The sequence below is a fragment of the Manis javanica genome, chromosome 14 (genome assembly GCF_040802235.1).
Source record: "Manis javanica isolate MJ-LG chromosome 14, MJ_LKY, whole genome shotgun sequence".
NCBI lineage: Eukaryota > Metazoa > Chordata > Mammalia > Pholidota > Manidae > Manis > Manis javanica.
Window position 1 is genome coordinate 17,669,058 of NC_133169.1, and position 20,528 is coordinate 17,689,585.

The 20,528-nt window shown below is 38.2% G+C and overlaps 1 protein-coding gene across 1 annotated transcript in view; it reads left to right on the forward strand.

Annotated features, from left to right (window-relative positions):
• USH2A (usherin) overlaps positions 1-20,528 on the forward strand; it is a 721,517-nt gene that overhangs the window by 162,350 nt on the left and 538,639 nt on the right. The window contains exon 15 of the mRNA XM_073222145.1: positions 9,499-9,662. Coding sequence (XP_073078246.1) covers positions 9,499-9,662 — 164 coding nt within the window. The remainder of the gene's footprint in view (positions 1-9,498; positions 9,663-20,528) is intronic.

The window sequence follows — 20,528 nt, forward strand, 5'->3', positions numbered from 1 at the left end:
TTTTGGTCATTAATTCCTTAACAAATATGTGGTTTACAAATATTTCTCCTATTTTATAGGCTGCCTTTTTGGTCTATTGGTTGTTTCTTTTGCTTGCAGAAGATTTTAAGTTTTATGAACTTGCCTTTGTCTATTTTTGCACTGGCTGTCTGTGCTTTTAATGTCATACCCAAAAAGTCTCTCCCACACTACTGTCAAGAAACTTTTTCCTATAATATTTGCTTCTAGTAGTTTTATAGTTTCCAGTCATCTTTAATCAATTTTGAGTTGATTATTGTATATAGTATGATATAAGGGTCCAATTTCATTTCTCCCACATATGTATATCCAGTTTTACCAATATCGTTTATTGAAGAGGCTACCCTTACCCCACTGTGTGTATTTGGTACCCTTGTTGAAGATCAACTGATCATATATGTATAGATTTATTTCTGGGCATTCTGTTCAGTTCCCTTGGTTCATATACCTGTTTCTACCCTGGAACCATCGTGTTTTCATTACCATAGCTTTGTAATATATTTTGAAATCAAGAAGCATGATTCCTCCATGAAATCCTGCTTCCTCCAGTGGAACTTGTGTTTTACAACTTAAAGTAACTGTAGAAATTTCTATTGCCCAAGCCCATAAAAGCTGTATAACTGACTGACTTTATAGCCAAGTAGAAGGCAGGAGAAATAGACCCATACAATATATTTAAAATATCTGTGAAAGATGAAAGTGAAATTGATTTATGATTGCTTCTTACGATTCATGATTTTTCAGGGTGCCAATTTTATCACCCTATTTCTTGAAATCTTTACTTTGGCCTTCAAGATAATACTTTTCTAATTTGTTTTCTATCTTTTTTGCTGGTTATTCTTTCTTAATCCACCCCTTCAAGTTACATGCCTATGTCTGTAATTCCAACCACTAAATAATGTTAATGACTCTCAGGTATAGTATCTTCTATTCAGATCTAGGCCTGTGGTTAGCTATCTCTCTGAGTTTTAAATGTGCATGTTCGTCATGTGTCCCATTCTTAATATACCCAACATGGAACTAATTGTCCTTCACATTATTTTCCTTACCTCCTCCCACCAAAAATAAAATAAAAGTCTCATACCATCATCATCTAGGTGAAAGGGATATAAACCTTAAAGTAATTATTTACGCCCATATCACCCACATGTGACTGGGCTCAGGAACCTCTCAGATTGGACAGGATTGACTCTGATACCAAGCATAGGCTGATGCTGGATAGAGCTACTGAAAGCAAAAGCCACTATGTATAATGCAGCCTCTCTGAAATGAATAGAAAGAATAAAGCCTCCCAGGACCATTGGTGGCCCAATGAAATCAGCAGGATTTGTCCTTTGCTATCAGTCATATGGAATGCCTGTGCTTTGAGTTGACCCTTCTATTTCACTGATGAGTTCTACTGTCTCTTTTCACTTTAACATTGATAATCATTAGAGAAGAAATCCTCTAGCACAGAAGGTCATAGAGGAAGATATTTCAAAATGTGGCAATGAGAATTGCTTGAGTTTATACTTCTGCTCATCATTGAGAAGAGATAAAAATGGATTTTATTCTTTTTATGTTTTCTATTATTTTCCTGAATGATATTAAAATCTCTTTGTTGACTTCTGGTTGTTACCATGTCTATATACTAAACACTGACTATTTTGAAATTGTGTACAAAGCTGGCTAAAATATATCAGATTCCATCTAGTATAAGGGATTTTTGTTTCTTGAAGGACAGTTTCACTTACAGTCTAAATGTATACAGATGCACATCTTAGGAAAAGAACTATTTATGCCCCAATGAAAATGTATTTTAAAAAATTAGCTAAAATCAATTGAATCTACTTTGAAGCAGGAACTTGGTAAATGCTTACAAATACATATTTGTTTCATTGATTTCCAAAATTCTACAGTAGATCACAAATATTTTAAAGAAGGAAGAGATGAAAGTATCATTGTATCTCTTTATTGATTTGGAAAATGAGTTCACATCATCATCGTTTTTCCCATTTACATATTCAGGAGGTTTTCTTTAACCCCTCTGTGAAGTTCACACATACTTCCTACCCTTCTCCATGGGCCCTTACTGTGCACAGCTGTTTGCTATCTATTTCTCTTGATGTATTTCCCACACGTTTCATACTCCCAAGGGCAAAATAAATAAAATGAAATAGGCCCTGACCCTAAACTATAGTAATAACAACAAAAATCCAGCAAACACAACAAAAGCAGGCCAGAAAATCATTTGCCTGTCTGCATCCAAGGGCTTCATTCCCCAAAAGTTACCTACTGTAAACAGGGGGAATGTATTTTAAAAAGCTGATACAAATGTAAAAATCACTTGTATTTACCTGTGAGTCAAAGCAAACATGGTTTAATTAGTATCAAAAACAGTGAAGCAGAAAAAGTCTACCCACAGAAAAATCAATGAAGCACAAAAAAAAAAAAAGTATATGGTATTGTCTAACCCAAAAGCAGTAAGACAAAAACGGGCCATGTTCAATTCGTCTCAGCGGGTGGTTGAGACCCATATTGGACACTGTACTCCCTGGTGCTGTCCTCAACTTGACCTGGAACTACACACAATTCCTCTTCTCCACAGCTTCTAGACTGCTCCAGTTCACCTGGTGCACCGCTGTTCTTCTTTATGTAACATCCACACACCACAGTCTCCCAAAGGTTCCTTCCCTAATGACCTCTCTATATTCATTAGTTGTATTATGTCCTTTTTTTAAGCCTGAAGGGGCTACAAGTATCACTACCTGTCTCTTAGCAGCTGAAACACACTGAAAGGTAGTTTTCCTTAGATAGTAGGGAACTAACACCTAGGATGGCCAGGGAATCTAAAGGCTCACACTTCTAAAACATAAAATAAACTTCTGTGCCCAGATAATTTTTGGTTTCATTGCAAACATTCTCCTTTTGAAAACTGCTATATAGAGATTTGGTCTGTTCATCTTCTTACATGCATATTTCCAATTGATCTAAACTGGTCTTTTCTCAGAACCAGATCAGTGACTTCCAATGAAAGCAGATAACTTGTCAATTTATATCATTTCGTAGTGTGATAATGTGAACATTGCGGAATGTGCCTCACAGATTTCATGCTTGTAGAGAGAATGAAAGTTCTTATGGCCAGGATTCACATCTGACCCTGGACGGCTTGCTCACTGCACACATGTGGGCAGTACATGGTTATTGACTCTATATAAAGAGTTCTGCCCAGTGCTCTGGGCGACACGGCTGCAGGACAGCAGAAGCTGGAGTGGAGGACAGAGACTGAGACGGCTGCAGGGGCAGAGAGGCCCAAAGGCAGAGACCGGCTTGCTGCATGCAGACTCGCTCTGAGTGGATGGGCTTTTAGCGCTTGACCTGCCACCATGGGAATAAAGTTGGGTATAAAACCTTTCACCCCAAGAATATTCCATTGTCATTTTTTGGTCTCATGGAATCAAGATTGAACTTGCCTGGGACTGAAACCCATTGGCCAGATAGTGCTTCTCAGGCACTCTTTATTGAACAGCTGACTGTTATCTTGGGTGATGGGAGTAAAAGGGCCACAAGTCTAGTAGTCTAGCCAGAAAGAAAGCAGAAACATTGGAGGATGCTTGACACCCATGCTTGAAGCTGCCACACTGTTATTTTTGCTTTATTCTACTGGCCAAAGCCCGTCACAGCCCATATGAGTGAGACAGTAGACTTCACTTTTTGTTGCGAGGAATTGTGCAGTTAGTTACAAATAGCCTGTATAAAACAAGGGGTGACGAATTGTAGTCATTTTTACAATCTACCAAGACCACTAAAAACTATATTATCCTTTAATATGGATCGCATATGATTCTCTAGGAGATGTCATTTTTTCATAAATTAGTAGCATTTATTCAGTGTGACATAATAGGCATAACTCAATGTAAGGCGTCAGGATACCTAGAGGTTCCAGTTTGGGCTTTTCCACTACACCAGGAAGATTAGTTTCCTACTACTGCTATAATAAATCACTACAAATTCAGTCGTTTGAAACAACATGAATTTATTAGCTTGCAGTTCTGGAGGACAGAAGTCCTAAATTAGCTTCCCTGGACTAAAATCAAGGTGTCAGCAGACCTGTGTTGCTTTTGGACACTCTAGGAGAGAATCTATTTCCTTGCTTTTCCCAGTTTGGGAAGCTACCTGCATTCCTTAGCTCATGACTCCTTCCTTCATAACAGCCGATGGAGTACTGTATTCTCTATTCTCTGACCTCTGCTTATGTTCTTACATTTTTTCTCTCGGATTCTTATCTTCCTCCCTTCCTACTATAAAGACCTTTGTGATTATATTGGGCACTTTTGGATAATCTAACATAGTCGAGTCTCAATCCCAAAGTCCTTAATTTAATCACATATGAAAAGTTCCTTTCACTAAGTAGGGTGTAAGATATTCACAACCTCCATAAGTTAGGACTTTGGCATTGTTGAGGGCCCATAATTCCACCTACTATACCAGAGTTCCGCAGACTATGACCTGCAGACTATATATGGCCTGCCACCTGCTTGTGGAAATAAGGTTTTATTAGAACAGAGCAATATTCATTCTTCACATATTGTCTATAGCTGTTTTCATACTACTACAGCAGAGCTGAGTTGCAACAGAGATCATATGGCCCACAAAGCCTAAAATATTCAGTTTCTGATCCTCTGTAGATAAAGATTGCAGACTCTATTACCAGATTCACTGTCACTTTGGGCAAATCACTTAATCCCACTAAGCATCATAGATTTGTAGCTTTTCAGACTTGGAAAGAACCTTAAAAGTAATTCTGGTTAAACTCCACCCTAACTTTTCTCTGCATAAATCACCTTTGCAGAATAGCTGGTCACTTACCTTCTGCTCAGAAACTTGGAACTACAAAGAGCTCACTGTCTCGTGAAGCTGCTCATGTTTATTTCAGACAAGTCTAATTCTAAGAAAGATAGAAATATAGTCATCATATTGAGTAAAATTTTCATTGCTATGATTCTTGCCTAGTCTAATTTCTGCCTTCTGGGGCCACAGAGATGAAGTGTCATCTCTCCCCTACCTCGGATCACTTTAAGAACTTGAACCTGCCGTCATATATCGAAGTTATTATGTTACTTTAATGAGGAGGTTAAGGAAAGTGACACTAAGGTTTCTTCTAGGTGTAAGCATATGTGATACTGTGAATACAGAAAATCTTCTGGAATTTCTATTTCTTTTAGATATTTAGTTTTGCAGTCTAACACATGGGACACAGTCTCTCCTCTGTGTGATTACATGGAATGTCAACACAAGAGAAAGTGGCAGGGGTCTCAGATGCAAGCTCTTCTCTAGATGATGGGAATGTCACCTGCTTGGACTCAGATGTCACTATTACCTGGATGGCAGGGAGACATTGCCCAGGTTCAGTCCTTACGAACTCCTTTGTGCCTGGGAAAGCTTCCCTGGAAAGTTTGGGTGGGACACTGTTAACTCCTCTCTTCTGGATGAGATAGTATTACTCTCCCTTCCTCCCCAATAAGCCCTGCGAGTCTGGCTTTCAGCTCACACAAAAGATATCCAAGCCCCAAATCCATTCCCTATAATTCTGATTCCAGTTCCAAGGGAATCCAGTAGATCACGACCAAAGGAAAACTGAAAACCTTAGTGGGATTGCTCTTCTCCTGAGGAGACGAAATCTTGACCAGGGAAATCAAACTCCTCCAGAGGGCGATCTGGCACTCCTGGGAGCCTGGAAAACAGGGCTGAACTGAGAACTCCTCTGGCCTTAGAGCAGAAGGCCCGTCTTCTCCAAGGGAAGCGGTCCTTTTCTTCCAGGAGAGGTTAGCTGGGGGGACAGCTGTGCCACCCAAAAAGGGCTCAAAAGAGCTCAGTTGTCATTAGAACTACATGTCTCGTTTGGATTTATCAGCTCTGTCCTGTTCTAAGTATAAAGCTTTCCTCGTGTGTTATTCATTCATTTACTCAGTGGTACTTGAACACTTGTCGTGCGCTCATCTTTGTGCTGCATGCAGATTGATGGAAGAAAAGTCTGTCCAGCTTCTGCAATTCGCCTTGAAGCCTCATCTCTTCCATTCACTAAAAATCACTAACAATCCTTGTCTAAAGTCTCAGCAATTTGAGGTCTCTTCCCCCTTTGTTCTTTATGTTGAATGGTGTCCCCATCTTTCACCTGCCGGCAAATTAGAAAATTGGCAGTAACTCCATGCCCTTCTTTGCTTCTCTGTTTGATCGGTTTACCCCACTCTACTGATTTTACTTACTTAAATTGATCCCCTCATTTCTATTGTTCCTTCCCACTGTCACCATTGCACCTAATTTAGCAACGTTGTAACTCTGCTCACCTTTCCAGTTTTATCTGTCGCCACTCCCAATTCTGAATTTATACCCCAAATTTTGGAATTGCTGTAATTTCACACCTCCTCCTTCTGTTTCTTTTTACTTTCTCCCTCCCTTATTTGCCTGGCATATTGCTACACATCTTCTAGTATTTAGCCCAAACATCGCCAGCATTCCCTCTTAATGCCCCTTTCCCTTGCCCCATTTCCTGCCCCTTTTCTGTTCCCAAATGGTCTGCATACATCTTTATGAATGGTATTTCTATTTCAAATTTCTCACCAGACTGTGAGCTTCTCAAGGACAAGGATGATTCTATCTTACTCATATTCATGTCCTCAGTGCTTATTCCAGTCCTAATTTACCCTCAATGAGTGTAAATAACATCCATGTCAATCAATATATTTAAATCAATTTGATGGTACCGGTGCTTTGACACCCCAATCAGAGGAGAGCTGTCCAAAGAGAAATGTCAGCAAAGCGATCTCCACCCTGGGGGCATATCCCTGGGCCTCCTCCAGTAGCTCTGCCTTCGATGATGAAGTTTCTAACCGTGAAGTGCGTTATTGAAACACACTTCCTGCATTAATACTGATGCTTTTGCAGTAGCAGTTTGCACTACTGCAAGAAACTTCCTGGAGAGGAAAATAAATGAGATTTGTGACTTAAGAGTCAGAGGCCAATTAACTCCTTTCCCATTGTCTCTAGTAAACACTGAGTTGCATAAGGGACCAAACAGAAGAACCGCAACAGCAGAGCGTGGGCAGAGATTAGCAGCGCTTGACTCCCGCTTTGTTTACCATGATGAACTGGTCAATAAAGATCACGAATTGTTTATCTATATAAATCCTGACAGATTACTCTTTATGAAATCCATTTAGCAAGTGAGGTTTTCCCATAAGGATGAAAAATGAAGATTTTAAACAGATTGCGAGAGAAGCTCTGGCCGTACTGGGAGAGTCAGTGTAATAAAGGTTTCTTTATATTAATATCACAAAAGCCATTTATCCTGACAAAATCAGTATCACAATTCATCTTAGTTTGTTGTTTCTCTTAGCTTAAAATGTCTTTTCCTTTATTATGTATAATTTTGTTTTAATAAATGTGAATATATTTCATTTAGGAGGTGCTCTTGAGAAGGAATAATGACATCAGACTTGTAGCTTATTTGCTAAAGAGTCTTGGAGATGTTTAAAATTATATTTGAGTAGCTGAGAAACTTGCACGAATCATTTTACTTAAATGTTAATTACAAAATTATTCCCAGCATTCTTTGAGCTAGAAACGAACTATAATACTGAGAAAAATCTCCATGAACTTCATTCAGGTAAAATTCCCTCTTACTAAAGTCAAACAATTCTAATAAGCCAGATAAGTTGGATGTAACAATAGCTGGGATCAGAGACCGTAAAATCAGTAATAGTCACATTTAATTACTCAAAACATGGCATGCTTTGCTAAGAAGTGATTTATATACTCCATCTGGAATCATAACTTAATATCCCATGAATATTGACAGAGCTGACTTGGAGTTAAGTGTGTAGCAGTTAGCTGCAAGAAAATAGAGCTGCATCAAGGAAAGGAATTATGTCATATACTGGGAACTGTTACTCTAAATGTACTACATGTAAAATAAGTGTGATTGTCTCATGAATGAAGGGTAATAAAAACTGAAATACTTAAGAGACACTTATTCATAAGCTGTGTGGTGCCATATATATATGCACTGGGACAAGCTTGCCTCATCGTTTCTGCTTACCGATATTACATCAGAAGCCCACAAGCAATATATTCTAATAGCATATAATGAAATTAAGAGAAAATCAAATATTTTGTTGCTGCTATAATTCCATTTGAATGTCACTGCATAATTTTCTTCAGTTCGAACACTTAAGTAGCCTAAACTAAACGTCCGTTTAAATGGAGTTCTGATACAATATCTATAAAGGCCCTAATACATTTCTTTGTTGAGAGAAAATGTCCTTTTATCATGATTTAAAAAGGGCAAACTACAGCATAGTGGTCTTCAGGAGAAACTGTACTTTATTTATTCCCAAAGTGATATTAGTCCATAAAACAAATTTGCAGTTTATTTAGCAGCACTTAGCTTTTATCAGCCTTTTTTGTTTAAGGGTGTTGGATGATTACCCAAGAGATCACACCATAGAAGCAGGGGGATAAAGTAACTCTATCCATCCAGCATCTTTATTAGATATAAAGGAGAATCTGTTTAATGTTGCTTTAGATGTACCGCATGGAAAGTCCCTGCGAGAGCTGAGCGGTCTTCTTACGTGTGCTGTTTTTGCTGCTCTGATATTTCATGGTGCAAAATTGCTTATACTAATGAATGACATTGGCATAGGCTAAGACTGAATAATTCTCTAGGGGGAAACAGGTTTTGGTCTCTATCGTGTCAAAATGCTAGGACAATGATTTTTACAAGTTACTTTAGGTCCAAGAAATTGAAGATGAAATGAAGTTACAGCATTTTATTTATATCACTGACATCTTCTTGCATATAAGAATAGTGCTGTATTCCCCAACTAGTCCCCAAACCCATAAAATGAGTGTAGTGCATAAAATAGAAAATAACATATAACCTTTATTAAGGCATTGATAGTATTAGACCATGTCTTCCTCAAATTCTTTTCTCAGTGAAATTTAGTCCTTATGAAACAATGTAGAATTTCAAGATTTTGGGGGGAATCATTGTTATCACAGCCAGTTTTCTACTTCATAGCTTGATAGATACTTGAAAAGATGACTTATGGGGACTTATCTAAATTTTTAGCTGTTAGGTAAACTGCTTTTGTGAGAAAGCAAAATTCCAGGTTTCTTGACTGAACAACTAATATTCAAAATAATCCATAAGATTTATTGTGGAGTATAAAAAAGCAGTGTAACACATTTTTTTGTCATTACTTAATTTACAAAGAAAAGGCTTCCTAGAAGTTTTATCATGAGCAGCATTTTGATAAAGATGTTTTTTTATTTTGTGTTTATTTAGCTCAAGATTTCTTTTCAATATATTGGCTGATACAGACCATCTTACTCCATGATGTTATCAGTAGATGTAACTTTTATATATTTTATACATTTTTTTTTATAAATTATAAATCAACAACGTTGTTCTCTTTGATGGTTTATTTGTCTTGTTTTCAGATGTCAGCCTTGCAATTGTCATGTCTCAGGAGCCCTGAATGAAACCTGCCACTTGGTCACAGGCCAGTGTTTCTGCAAACGATTTGTCACTGGCTCCAAGTGTGACGTTTGCGTTCCCGGTGGAAGCCATTTGGATGTCAACAATCTCTTGGGCTGCAGCAAAAGTAAGTGAATTCTGGCTCCGTACTAATGTGTGTATACATTGTTCAGGCAAGAGTGTCTTGTTATTTGCTTTCTCCTTTGGGAACCCATCAGAAAGGCTTAGGCACAGGGTGGACACTTGAAGTGAGAAGTGGGAAACAAAGCAACACTAAATGAAATTTTTTCCGATTTCCTGGATTAGATCACTGAAAATGGCGTTATGATTATGTTAGCAGTGGGACATTTGCAATGATTTATTAGAATGTACTCACTTAGTGAGGTAACCAAAGTCCTGGTTTTCCCCAGACGTGAGGGACCTGGGACTGCCAGTGCAAATCTCAGGACAGGTCTGGTTAAGCCAAAATGATTGGTCACACCACCCCATGAGAACATTTCCAAGCAATTTCTTATAACAAATGGCAGATTTTTTCTCACTGATGATGAATTTTGTACCTTTCCATCCCCCAAATTATATGGGCACACTCTGCTTCTGCTAGTTGATTGATATTGTAGCAATTATTATCATTGTTTATCACCACATATTACTCCTTTATTTGATATTCTTTTCTTTGTACTTTAAGTTGCGTTAGTTGGTTAAACACCTCTTACGTTTATATTTTTAACTCCCGGCAACCAAATATTATATCTTGGTATCTTTTGACTTCTTTGAAGTCTTTGACTTCAAAGACAAACACCAGGTCTTTGAATTGGCATCTCCATGTCACTTACCTACAGTTCTAGAATTTCATAGCATACTGATGATTTATTTATGATTAATTCAAGATTATTACCCTCAGCTTTTACGGACTTCCTAAGAAATGCCTGCTGAGAACATGTGATAAGGAACCCTCTACAGTATGTAGTACTGTGCATATCCTCCAGGGGGTGTCCTGAGACTATCATGAGTCAGAGCTGGAAATGCCACAAGTTGGGAAAATTCACCATAGAAAGGATGCCTGGAATTGTGTTATCTATACTGAAGGGAGAGAGAGATGAGTAATGGAATATTGGGCTCCATAGCAACTGTACTAGATTTTAAGGTAGTAGAAAGCAGGGTGTAACTAATGGGTAAGAAGGGGTATTCAGATTTTGTATCTGTACAGTTTATCTTCAGCATCCTGTGTTTCATCAATCCCTCTGGATTTTAGTATAAGTAAAACTGTAGGTATTTATGCTTCTTTTGGGAAAGGACTATCATGATTTACTTTCTGTATAAATACAATCTACACACAAACCTGGATTTCATCAAACATTTAATTAGTATTTGTTATTCATTGATTAGCTGTAGAATTGATTGATTTGTTTGCAACAGAAATCCAGTATATCCTTTTGTATTCCACTTATAGATCATCATTTAAATAGAACTGTAAAAACCTTATACACAATATACTGAATCTTAGAGATTTTTGGTTTCTTCTGCCAATCTAATTTTGTGTGAAAATACTGGCATCTAGTTCCACTTTTTTGCTATCTATTCTTGCACTTGAGACACAGTCTAAATATATCTCAGGCAAAATTGGAAATTCTGGTCATTAGAAACCTAGCCTACATTTCTTTTTCCTTTTTTTTCTTGGCACTCACTAATTCATGTTTTTAATTAAAGTATAGTTGATATGTAATCTCATATTGGTTTCAAGTATACAGCAGAGAGGTTCAACAGTTTCCCATATTATCATCCTCACCCCAACTAGTGCAGCTATTATCTGTCAACATAGAAAGACGTTGCAGTCATTGGCTATATTCTCCATGCTGTACTACCATCCCCATGAACAACTTACATTATTATTGCGAATTTTTGTGCCTCTCTATCTCCCTACCCCTCCCCATCCACCCCAACCCTTCCCCCATTGTTATCCACCAATCACTTCTCAGTGTCTGAGTCTACTGCCATTTTGTTCATTTTGTTTTGTTTTGTTTTTAGATTCCAAAAATAAGTGAAATCATGCAGTATTTGTCTTTCCCTGCCTGGCATATTTCACTTAGCATAATAACCTCTAGGTTCATCCATATTGTTGAGAACAGCAGGACCTCTTTCTTTTTTATGACTGAATAGTATTTCATGGTCTTTAAGTACCATTTCGTCTTTATCCATTCATCTTTTGATGGACACTTAGAGTGCTTCTGTAACTTGGCTATTGTAAATAATGCAGTGATAAACATAGGTATGGCTTTATCTTTTCGAATCTGGGATTTTGTTTTCTTCGGGTAAATTCCTAGAAGTGGAATTACGGGGTGGTATGGTATTTCTCTTATTAGATTTTTGAGGAAACCCCATAGTGCTTTCTACAGTTATCCTACATTTCTTAGGAATGGTAGGCATTTACTTCTGTGCTAAGTCTTTCCTTCTCTGGGCTAACCATTCCCGGTCTTTCCAAATGCTTCCAATTTTTAGTAATTTAAAAAACTTTCATATTCCCATTTATTCTTTCCTGATATATTCCCTTTGATTTTCTATCTCTTTACAATTGTGATCCTTAATGCTGAACACATTCCTTCAGGTACTTGTGGTGGAGACTACTGCTGGGTCAGGCGTGAGCTTCACAAAATTTACAGAACAATGTGCAAAGTTAGAAGCTCATCATCAGCAGAGATAATTCATTAAAGAACATTAAACAGGATTCCTGCCTTTAGAGAAGCTTGAAATATAGTCAGCAAAAATAGTGGAGACTCTGATTATAGAAGGGAGTGAATGAGCAGCACAGGAAAGCGCTAACTGCAGGCTAGTGCCAGGGGAGCCTGCTGCTTACTCTAGTGTTCCACCTTGGTTTCAACATGGTACTTGTTTTATTTTTAATTCATTTGCTATCACTAATCTACAATTACATGAAGAACATTATGTTTACCAGACTCCCTCCTTCACCAAGTCCCCCCCACAAACCCCATAACAATCACTGACCATCAGTGTAGTAAGATGCAGTAGAATCACGAGTTGTCTTCTCTGTGTTGCACATCCCTCCATATGCCACCCCCCAACATTATACATGCTAATTGTAAGGCCCTCTTTCTTTCTCCCCGCCCTTATCCCTCCCTTCCCACCCATCCTCCCCAGTCCCTTTCCCTTTGGTAACTGTTAGTCCACTCTTGGGTTCTGTGATTCTGCTGCTGTTTTATTCCTTCAGTTTTTCTTTGTTCTTGTACTCCACATATGATTGGCACTTGTCTTTCTCTGCTTGGCTTATTTCACTGAGCATAAAACCCTCTAGCTCCATCCATGTTGTTGCAAATGGTAGGATTTGTTTTCTTCTTATGGCTGAATAATATTCCATTGTATATATGCACCGCTTCTTCTTTATCCATTCATCTACTGATGGACACTTAGGTTGCTTCCATTTCTTGGCTATTGCAAATAGTGCTGCGATAAACATAGGGGTGCATCTGTCTTTTTCAAACTGGGCTGCTGCATTCTTAGGGTAAATTCCTAAGAGTGGAATTCCTGAATCAAATGGTATTTCTACTTTGACCTTTTTGAGGAACCTCCATACTGCTTTCCACAATGGATGAACTAATTTACATTCCCACCAGCAGTGTAGGAGGGTTCCTCTTTCTCCACAACCTTGCCAACATTTGTTGTTGTTTTCTTTCGGATGGTGGCAGTCCTTACCGGTATGAGGTGATATCTCATTGTGGTTTTAATTTGCATTTCTCTGATGACTAGTGATTTGGCGCATCTTTTCATGTGTCTGTTGGCCATCTGAATTTCTTTGGAGAAGTGTCTTTTCAGCTCCTATGCCCATTTTTTAATTGGATTATTTGCTTTTTGTTTGTTGAGGTGCGTGAACTCTTTATATATTTTGGATGTCAACTCTTTAACGGATCTGTCATTTATGAATATATTCTCCCATACTGTAGGATACCTTTCTGTTCTATTGATGGTGTCCTTTGCTCTACAGAAGCTTTTCAGTTTGATATAGTCCCACTTGTTCACTTTTGCTTTTGTATCCCTTGCCCAGGGAGATATGTTCATGAAGAAGTTGCTCATGTTTATGTCCAAGAAATTTTTGCCTATGTTTTTTTCTAAGATTTTTATGGTTTCATGACTTACATTCAGGTCTTTGATCCATTTCAAATTTACTTTTGTATATGGGGTTAGACAGTGATCCAGTTTGATTCTCTTACATGTAACTGTCCAGTTTTGCCAGCACCATCTGTTGAAGAGACTTTCATTTCCCCATTGTATGTCCATGGCTCCTTTATCATATATTAATTGACCATATGTGTTTGGGTTAATGTCTGGAGTCTCTATTCTGTTCCACTGGTCTGTGGTTCTGTTCTTGTGCCAGTACCAAATTGTCTTGATTACTGTGGCTTTGCAGTAGAGTTTGAAGTTGTGGAGCAAGATTGCCCCCACTTTATTCTTCCTTCTCAGGATTGCTTTGGCTATTCGGGGTCTTTGGTGTTTCCATATGAATTTTTGAAATATTTGTTCCAGTTCATTGAAGAATGCTGTTGGTAATTTGATAGGGATTGCATCAAATCTGTATATTGCTTTGGGCAGGGTGGTCATTTTGACGATATTAATTCTTCCTAGCCAAGAGCATGGGATGAGTTTCCATTTGTTAGTGTCCTCTTTAATTTCTCTTTAGAGTGTTTTATAGTTTTCAGGGTATAGGTCTTTCACTTCCTTGGTTAGGTTTATTCCTAAGTATTTTATTTTTTTGATGCAATTGTGAATGGAATTGTTTTCCTGATTTCTCTTTCTATGAGTTCATTGTTAGTGTATAGGAAAGCCACAGATTTCTTTGTGTTAATTTTGTATCCTGCAACTTTGCTGTATTCTGATATCAGTTCTAGTAATTTTGGAGTGGAGTCTTTAGGGTTTTTTATGTACAATATCATGTCATCTGCAAATAGTGACAGTTTAACTTCTTCTTTACCAATCTGGATTCCTTGTATTTCTTTTTTTTCTCTAATTGCCATGGCTAGGACCTCCAATACTATGTTGAATAACAGTGGGGAGAGTGGGCATCCCTGTCTTGTTCCCGATCTCAGAGGAAAAGCTTTCAACTTCTCACTGTTCAGTAGGATGTTGGCTGTCGGTTTATCATATATGGCCTTTATTATGTTGAGGTACTTTCCCTCTGTACCCATTTTGCTGAGAGTTTTTATTATGAATGGATGTTGAATTTTGTCGAATGCTTTTTCAGCATCTATGGAGATGATCATGTGGTTTTTGTCCTTTTTGTTCATGTGGTGGATTATGTTGATGGATTTTCGAATGTCGTACCATCCTTGCATCCCTGGGATGAATCCAACTTGGTCATGGTGTATGATCCTTTTGATGTATTTTTGAATTCGGTTTGCTAATATTTTGTTGAATATTTTTGCATGTACATTCATCAAGGATATTGGTCTGTAATTTTCTTTTTTGGTGGGGTCTTTGCCTGGTTTTGGTATTAGGGTGATGTTGGCATCATAGAATGAGTTTGGGAGTATTCCCTCCTCTTCTATTTTTTTGAAAACTTTAAGGACAATGGGTATTATATCTTCTCTGTGTGTCTGATAAAATTCTGAGGTAAATTCATCTGGCCCAGGGGTTTTTTTCTTGGGTAGTTTTTGGATTACTGCTTCAATTTCATTGCTGGTAATTGGTTTGTTAAGATTTTTCATTTCTTCCTTGGTAAGTCTTGGAGGGTTGTATTTTTCTAGGAAGTTGTCCATTTCTTCTAGGTTTTCCAGCTTGTTAACATATAGGTTCTCACAGTAGTCTCTAATAATTCTTTGTATTTCTGTTGGATCCATCGTGATGTTTCCTTTCTCATTTCTCATTCTGTTGATGTGTGTTGATTCTCTTTTTATCTTAGTAAGTCCGGCTAGAGGCTTATCTATTTTGTTTATTTTCTGAACGAACCAGCTCTTGGTTTCATTGATTTTTTTCTATTGTTTTATTCTTCTCAATTTTATTTATTTATTCTCTGATCTTTATTATGTTCCTCCTTCTGCTGACTTTAGGCCTCATTTGTTCTTCTTTTTCCAATTTCGATAATTGTAACATTAGATTATTCATTTGAGATTGTTCTTCCTTCTTTAAATATGCCTGGATTGCTATATACTTTCCTCTTAAGACTGCTTTCGCTGCATCCCACAGAAGTTGGGGCTTTCTGTTGTTGTTGTCATTTGTTTCCATATATTGCTGGATCTCCATATTTGGTCATTGATCCATTGATTATTTAGCAGCATGTTGTTAAGCCTCCATTTGTTTGTGGGCCTTTTTGCTTTCTTTGTACAATTTATTTCTAGTTTTATACCTTTGTGGTCTGAAAAGTTGGTTGGTAGAATTTCAATCTTTTTGAATTTACTGAGATTCTTTTTGTGGCCTAGTATGTGATCTATTCTGGAGAATGTTCCATGTGCACTTGAGAAGAATGTATATCCTGTTGTTTTTGGATGTAGAGTTCTATAGATGTCTATTAGGTCCATCTGTTCTAGTGTGTTGTTCAGGGCCTCTGTGTCCTTACTTATTTTCTGTCTGGTGGATATGTCCTTTGGAGTGAATGGTGTGTTGAAGTCTCCTAAAGTGAGTGCATTGCATTCTATTTCCTCCTTTAGTTCTGTTAGTATTTGTTTCACATATGCTGGTGCTCCTGCATGGGGTGCATGTATATTTATAATCGTTATATCCTCTTGTTGAAATGACCCATTTATCATTATGTAATGTCCTTCTTTATCTCTTGTTATTTTCTTTGTTTTGAAGTCTATTTTGTCTGATACTAGTACTGCAACAGCTGCTTTTTTCTCCCTGTTGTTTGCATGAAATATCTTTTTCCATCCCTTGACTTTTAGTCTGTGCATGTCTTTGGGTTTAAAGTGAGTCTCTTGTAAGCAGCATATAGATGGGTCTTGCCTTTTTATCCATTGGTTACTCTGTGTCTTTTTATTGGTGCATTTAGTCCATTTACATTTAGGGTGATTATTGAAAGATCTGTACTTACTGCCATTGCAGGCTTTAGATTCATGGTTACCAAAGGTTAAAAGTTAGCTTCTTTACTACCTTACTGTCTGACCTCACTCATTTATTGAGCTGTTATAAACACAGTCTGATGATTCTTTATTTCTCTCCCTTCTTTTTCCTCCTCCTCCATTCTTCATATGTTGGGTGTTTTGTTCTGTGCTCTTTTTAGGAGTGCTCGCATCTAGAGCAGTCCCTCTAAGATACCCTGTAGAGGTGGTTTGTGGAAGGTAAATTCCCTCAGCTTTTGCTTGTCTGGAATTGTTTAATCCCTCCTTCATATTTAAATGATAATCATGGTGGATACAGTATCCTCGGTTCAAGGCCCTTCTGTTTCATTGCATTAAATATATCATGCCATTCTCTTCTGGCCTGTAAGGTTTCTGTTGAGAAGTCTGATGATAGCCTGATGGGTTTTTCTTTGTAGGTGACCTTTTTACTCTCTCTGGCTGCCTTTAGTACTCTGTCCCTGTCCTTGATCTTTGCCATTTTAATTATTATGTTTCTTGGTGTTGACCTCTTTGGATCCTGTCTCTTGGGAATTCTGTGTGTCTCCGTAGTCTGAGCAACTATTTTCTCCCCCAGTTTGGGGAAGTTCTCAGCAATTATTTCTTCAAAGACACTTTCTATCCCTTTTTCTCTCTTCTTCTTCTTCTGGTACCCCTATAATGCGGATATTGTTCTGTTTTGATTGGTCACACAGTTCTCTTAATATTGTTTCATTCCTGGAGATCCTTTTATCTCTCTCTGCATCAGCTTCTATCCTTTCCTGTTCTCTGGTTTCTATTCCATCAATGGCCTCTTGCATCTTATCCATTCTGCTTATAAATCCTTCCAGAGTTTGTATCACTTCTGTAATCTCCCTCCGGACATCTGTGATCTCCTTCCGGACATCTGTAATCTCCCTCCGGACTTCATCCCTTAGCTCTTGCATATTTCTCTGCAGCTCTGTCATCATGTTTATGATTTTTATTTTGAATTCTTTTTCAGGGAGACTGGTTAGTTATGCCTCTGCGGATCCTTTCTCAGGTGTAACTATCTTGGTCTGGACCAGATTTTTTTGCCTTTTCATGGTGATTGCAGTGGCTGTGGGCAGGTTGCAGGTGTGTCAGCTGAGACAAGAAAGTCCTTTCCTGCTTGCTGGATGCCTTGCCCTTCTCCGCTGCCTGTGATGGCTACCTGCACTCCTGGAGCAGCCACGGGGTTAATCTCCTAAGCTGCTGTGGGAAGGGTGTCCGTCAGAGCAGTGCAGAGCCCTGCAGGGAGTGGCAGGCATGCCGGGTTCACTCCTCCATGCTAGCGGTGACCCTGCCGGGAAGCTGTGTGACAGCAGCGGCCTTTGGTTCTGGCCCAGGTGGCTGTGCGTTGGGCTGAGATTCCGGTCGGCTCCTGGGAACGCGCCTGCTCCCTCTGGCACCGCTGCCAGTGAGTGCGGGGCTTTTCCAGGCAGGCTTCTACCAGGCTCTGGCTTCACTGCTGCTGGTGCACGTGAGCCACGCCTGGGCTGTTCGGTCACGCTGCTGTGGGCTAGTCCTGCAGCGCAAGGATCTGCTCTCGGTTCCTTCTAGCGCTTCCGCCCCAAGTGCGAGCTCCCACTCTCCTGCTACTGGGCCCTTTTGTCGGGGTCTGTGCTAGTTGGAGGAACGACTGGCAGGCTGCCTAGTCTGTGAGGGGCTTCAGAGCTGCACTGCCTCCATTTAGGGTGCTTAAGTTTCCCCGGTATTCCCAGCTGCCGGGACAACTTCATCCAGCTATGGGGTCCCTGTCTCTTTAAGCATTGCAGAAAGCTCTTGCTTTTCTTTTGTCTCAGGGGTGCTGGTTACAGGGACCTGCCCACAGGTTTTGCCTTTCTGTTTCTCTAATATCCAGCACCCTGTGCACCTTGTATCTGCATTCTGGGTGCGGATTTCAAGAGATGGTTGTTTAGCTGTCCTGGGCTTTCACTCCCTCCCCGTTCTGACTCCTTTCTTCCCACCGGGTTTTGGAGTGGGGGAGTGTTCAGGTCCTGCCTGGCCGTGGCTTGTATCTTACCCCCTTCGTGTGATGCTGAGTTCTTGCAGATGTAGATGTATCCTGGCTGTTGTACTGCATCCACTGGTGTCTCTTTTAGGAATAGTTGTATTTATTCTATTTTCATAAATATATATGTTTTGGGGAGGAGATTTCCTCTGAACTACTCACGCCGCCACCTTCCCGTCAGCCATTCCTGTGTTTTCTTTAGCAGACTGTCTTTCAAATGTTTTCCCCATGTTTTAATTGAGTTGTTTGTCTTCTTATTGCAATAAATAATTTTTTATGTACTTGTAATATAACTTGCAAACATTTCCTCCCATTGTGTGGGTTACTTTTTTCATTTTTTTAGTAGTATGCTTTAAAAATCAAAAGTTCGAATTTTGATGAAGTTTAATTTCTGCAAGTTTTCTTTTATGGATCATGTCTTGAGTCTTATCTAAGAAATCATTGCCTCATTCAATGTAAAAAACATAATTTTCTTCTATGTCACCATCTGAATATATTGTATTTTTAGCTTTTAAATTTAGGCCTATGAAATGTTTGAATTAATTTTGTGTATCATGTAAGGCAAACTTCTAAGTTATTTTACTTATATTTTTTTGGCATATGGATATTCAAATATTACTGTAACATTTGTTGAAATGACTATCCTTTTCCTAATGAATTTCCCAGACATCTATGCAAAATGTCGATTTACCACATAATCAACATTATACTCAATGATGAAATACTAAAAAAAAAAAATTACTAAAAAGCTTTTCCCTTTAGATTAGATATGAGACAAGGATGCGAAATTTTGTGACTGCTGGTCAACATTGTACTGAATGTTCTAGCCAGAGCTATTAGACAAGAAAAGGAAATAAAGGAATATAAATCAGAAAGAAGCAAAACTATCTCTCTTTGCAGATAACATGATCCTATATGTAGAAAATACCAAAGAATCCACAAGAAAGCTACTAGAGCTCATAAAAAAGTTAAGGAAAGTTGCATGTTATAAGATCAACATGCAAAATCAGTTGTGTTTCTATACACCAGCAAACAACAATATGCAAAAGAAATTAAGAAATTTAAACTAAGGAGATGAAGGACTTGAACACTGAAAACTATTAAAAGAACACCTGAAGTAAGTTAAATAAGACATAAATTAATGGAAAGATATAACATATTTATGGGTTGGGAGTCTCAGTATTGTTAAAATGTCAATACAATCTTCTATTCTTTGTGAGATTCAATAGAATCCCTACCAAAACCTTAGAGGCAATTTTTTTGCAACAACAGAAAAACCTATTTTGATGGCATTTCAGGGGACCCCCAAATAGCCAAAATAATTTTAGAAAAGGAGATAGTTGAAGGACTTAGAATTCCTGACTTCAAACATAACTGTAAATCTATATTCAAAGTATGTGGTACTGGCATAAAGACAAACATATAGATCAGTGAAATAGGGTAGAGTCCATAAATAAAACCTTACATATATGGTCAATTGATTTCTACAAGGGAACCAATACCATTTAAAACAGAAAGTACAGAGTTTTGAACAAATGATGCCAGGAAAACTGGATACCATATGCAAAAGAATGGAATGGACTTCTACAACATGTATAAAAATTATAATATGGTTAAAAACTAAAGCCATAAAACTATTAGAAAAAAACAGAAAGGAAAAGCTTAATAACACTGGATTTGGCAAATATTCCTTGGGTATCACATCATAGGGAGCAACACAAACAAAAAGCTACCTTGGACTTCATCAAAATTAAAAATGTTGTGCAGCAATGTGTACTATTAAGAGAGTGAAAAGAACAACTCAAAGAATGGGAGAAAATGCAAACCAATCAATATCTAATAAAGGATTAATATCTAAAATATATAAAGAACCCTTATAACTCAACAACGACAAAAACAAACATTTCAACTAAAGAAATAGGAA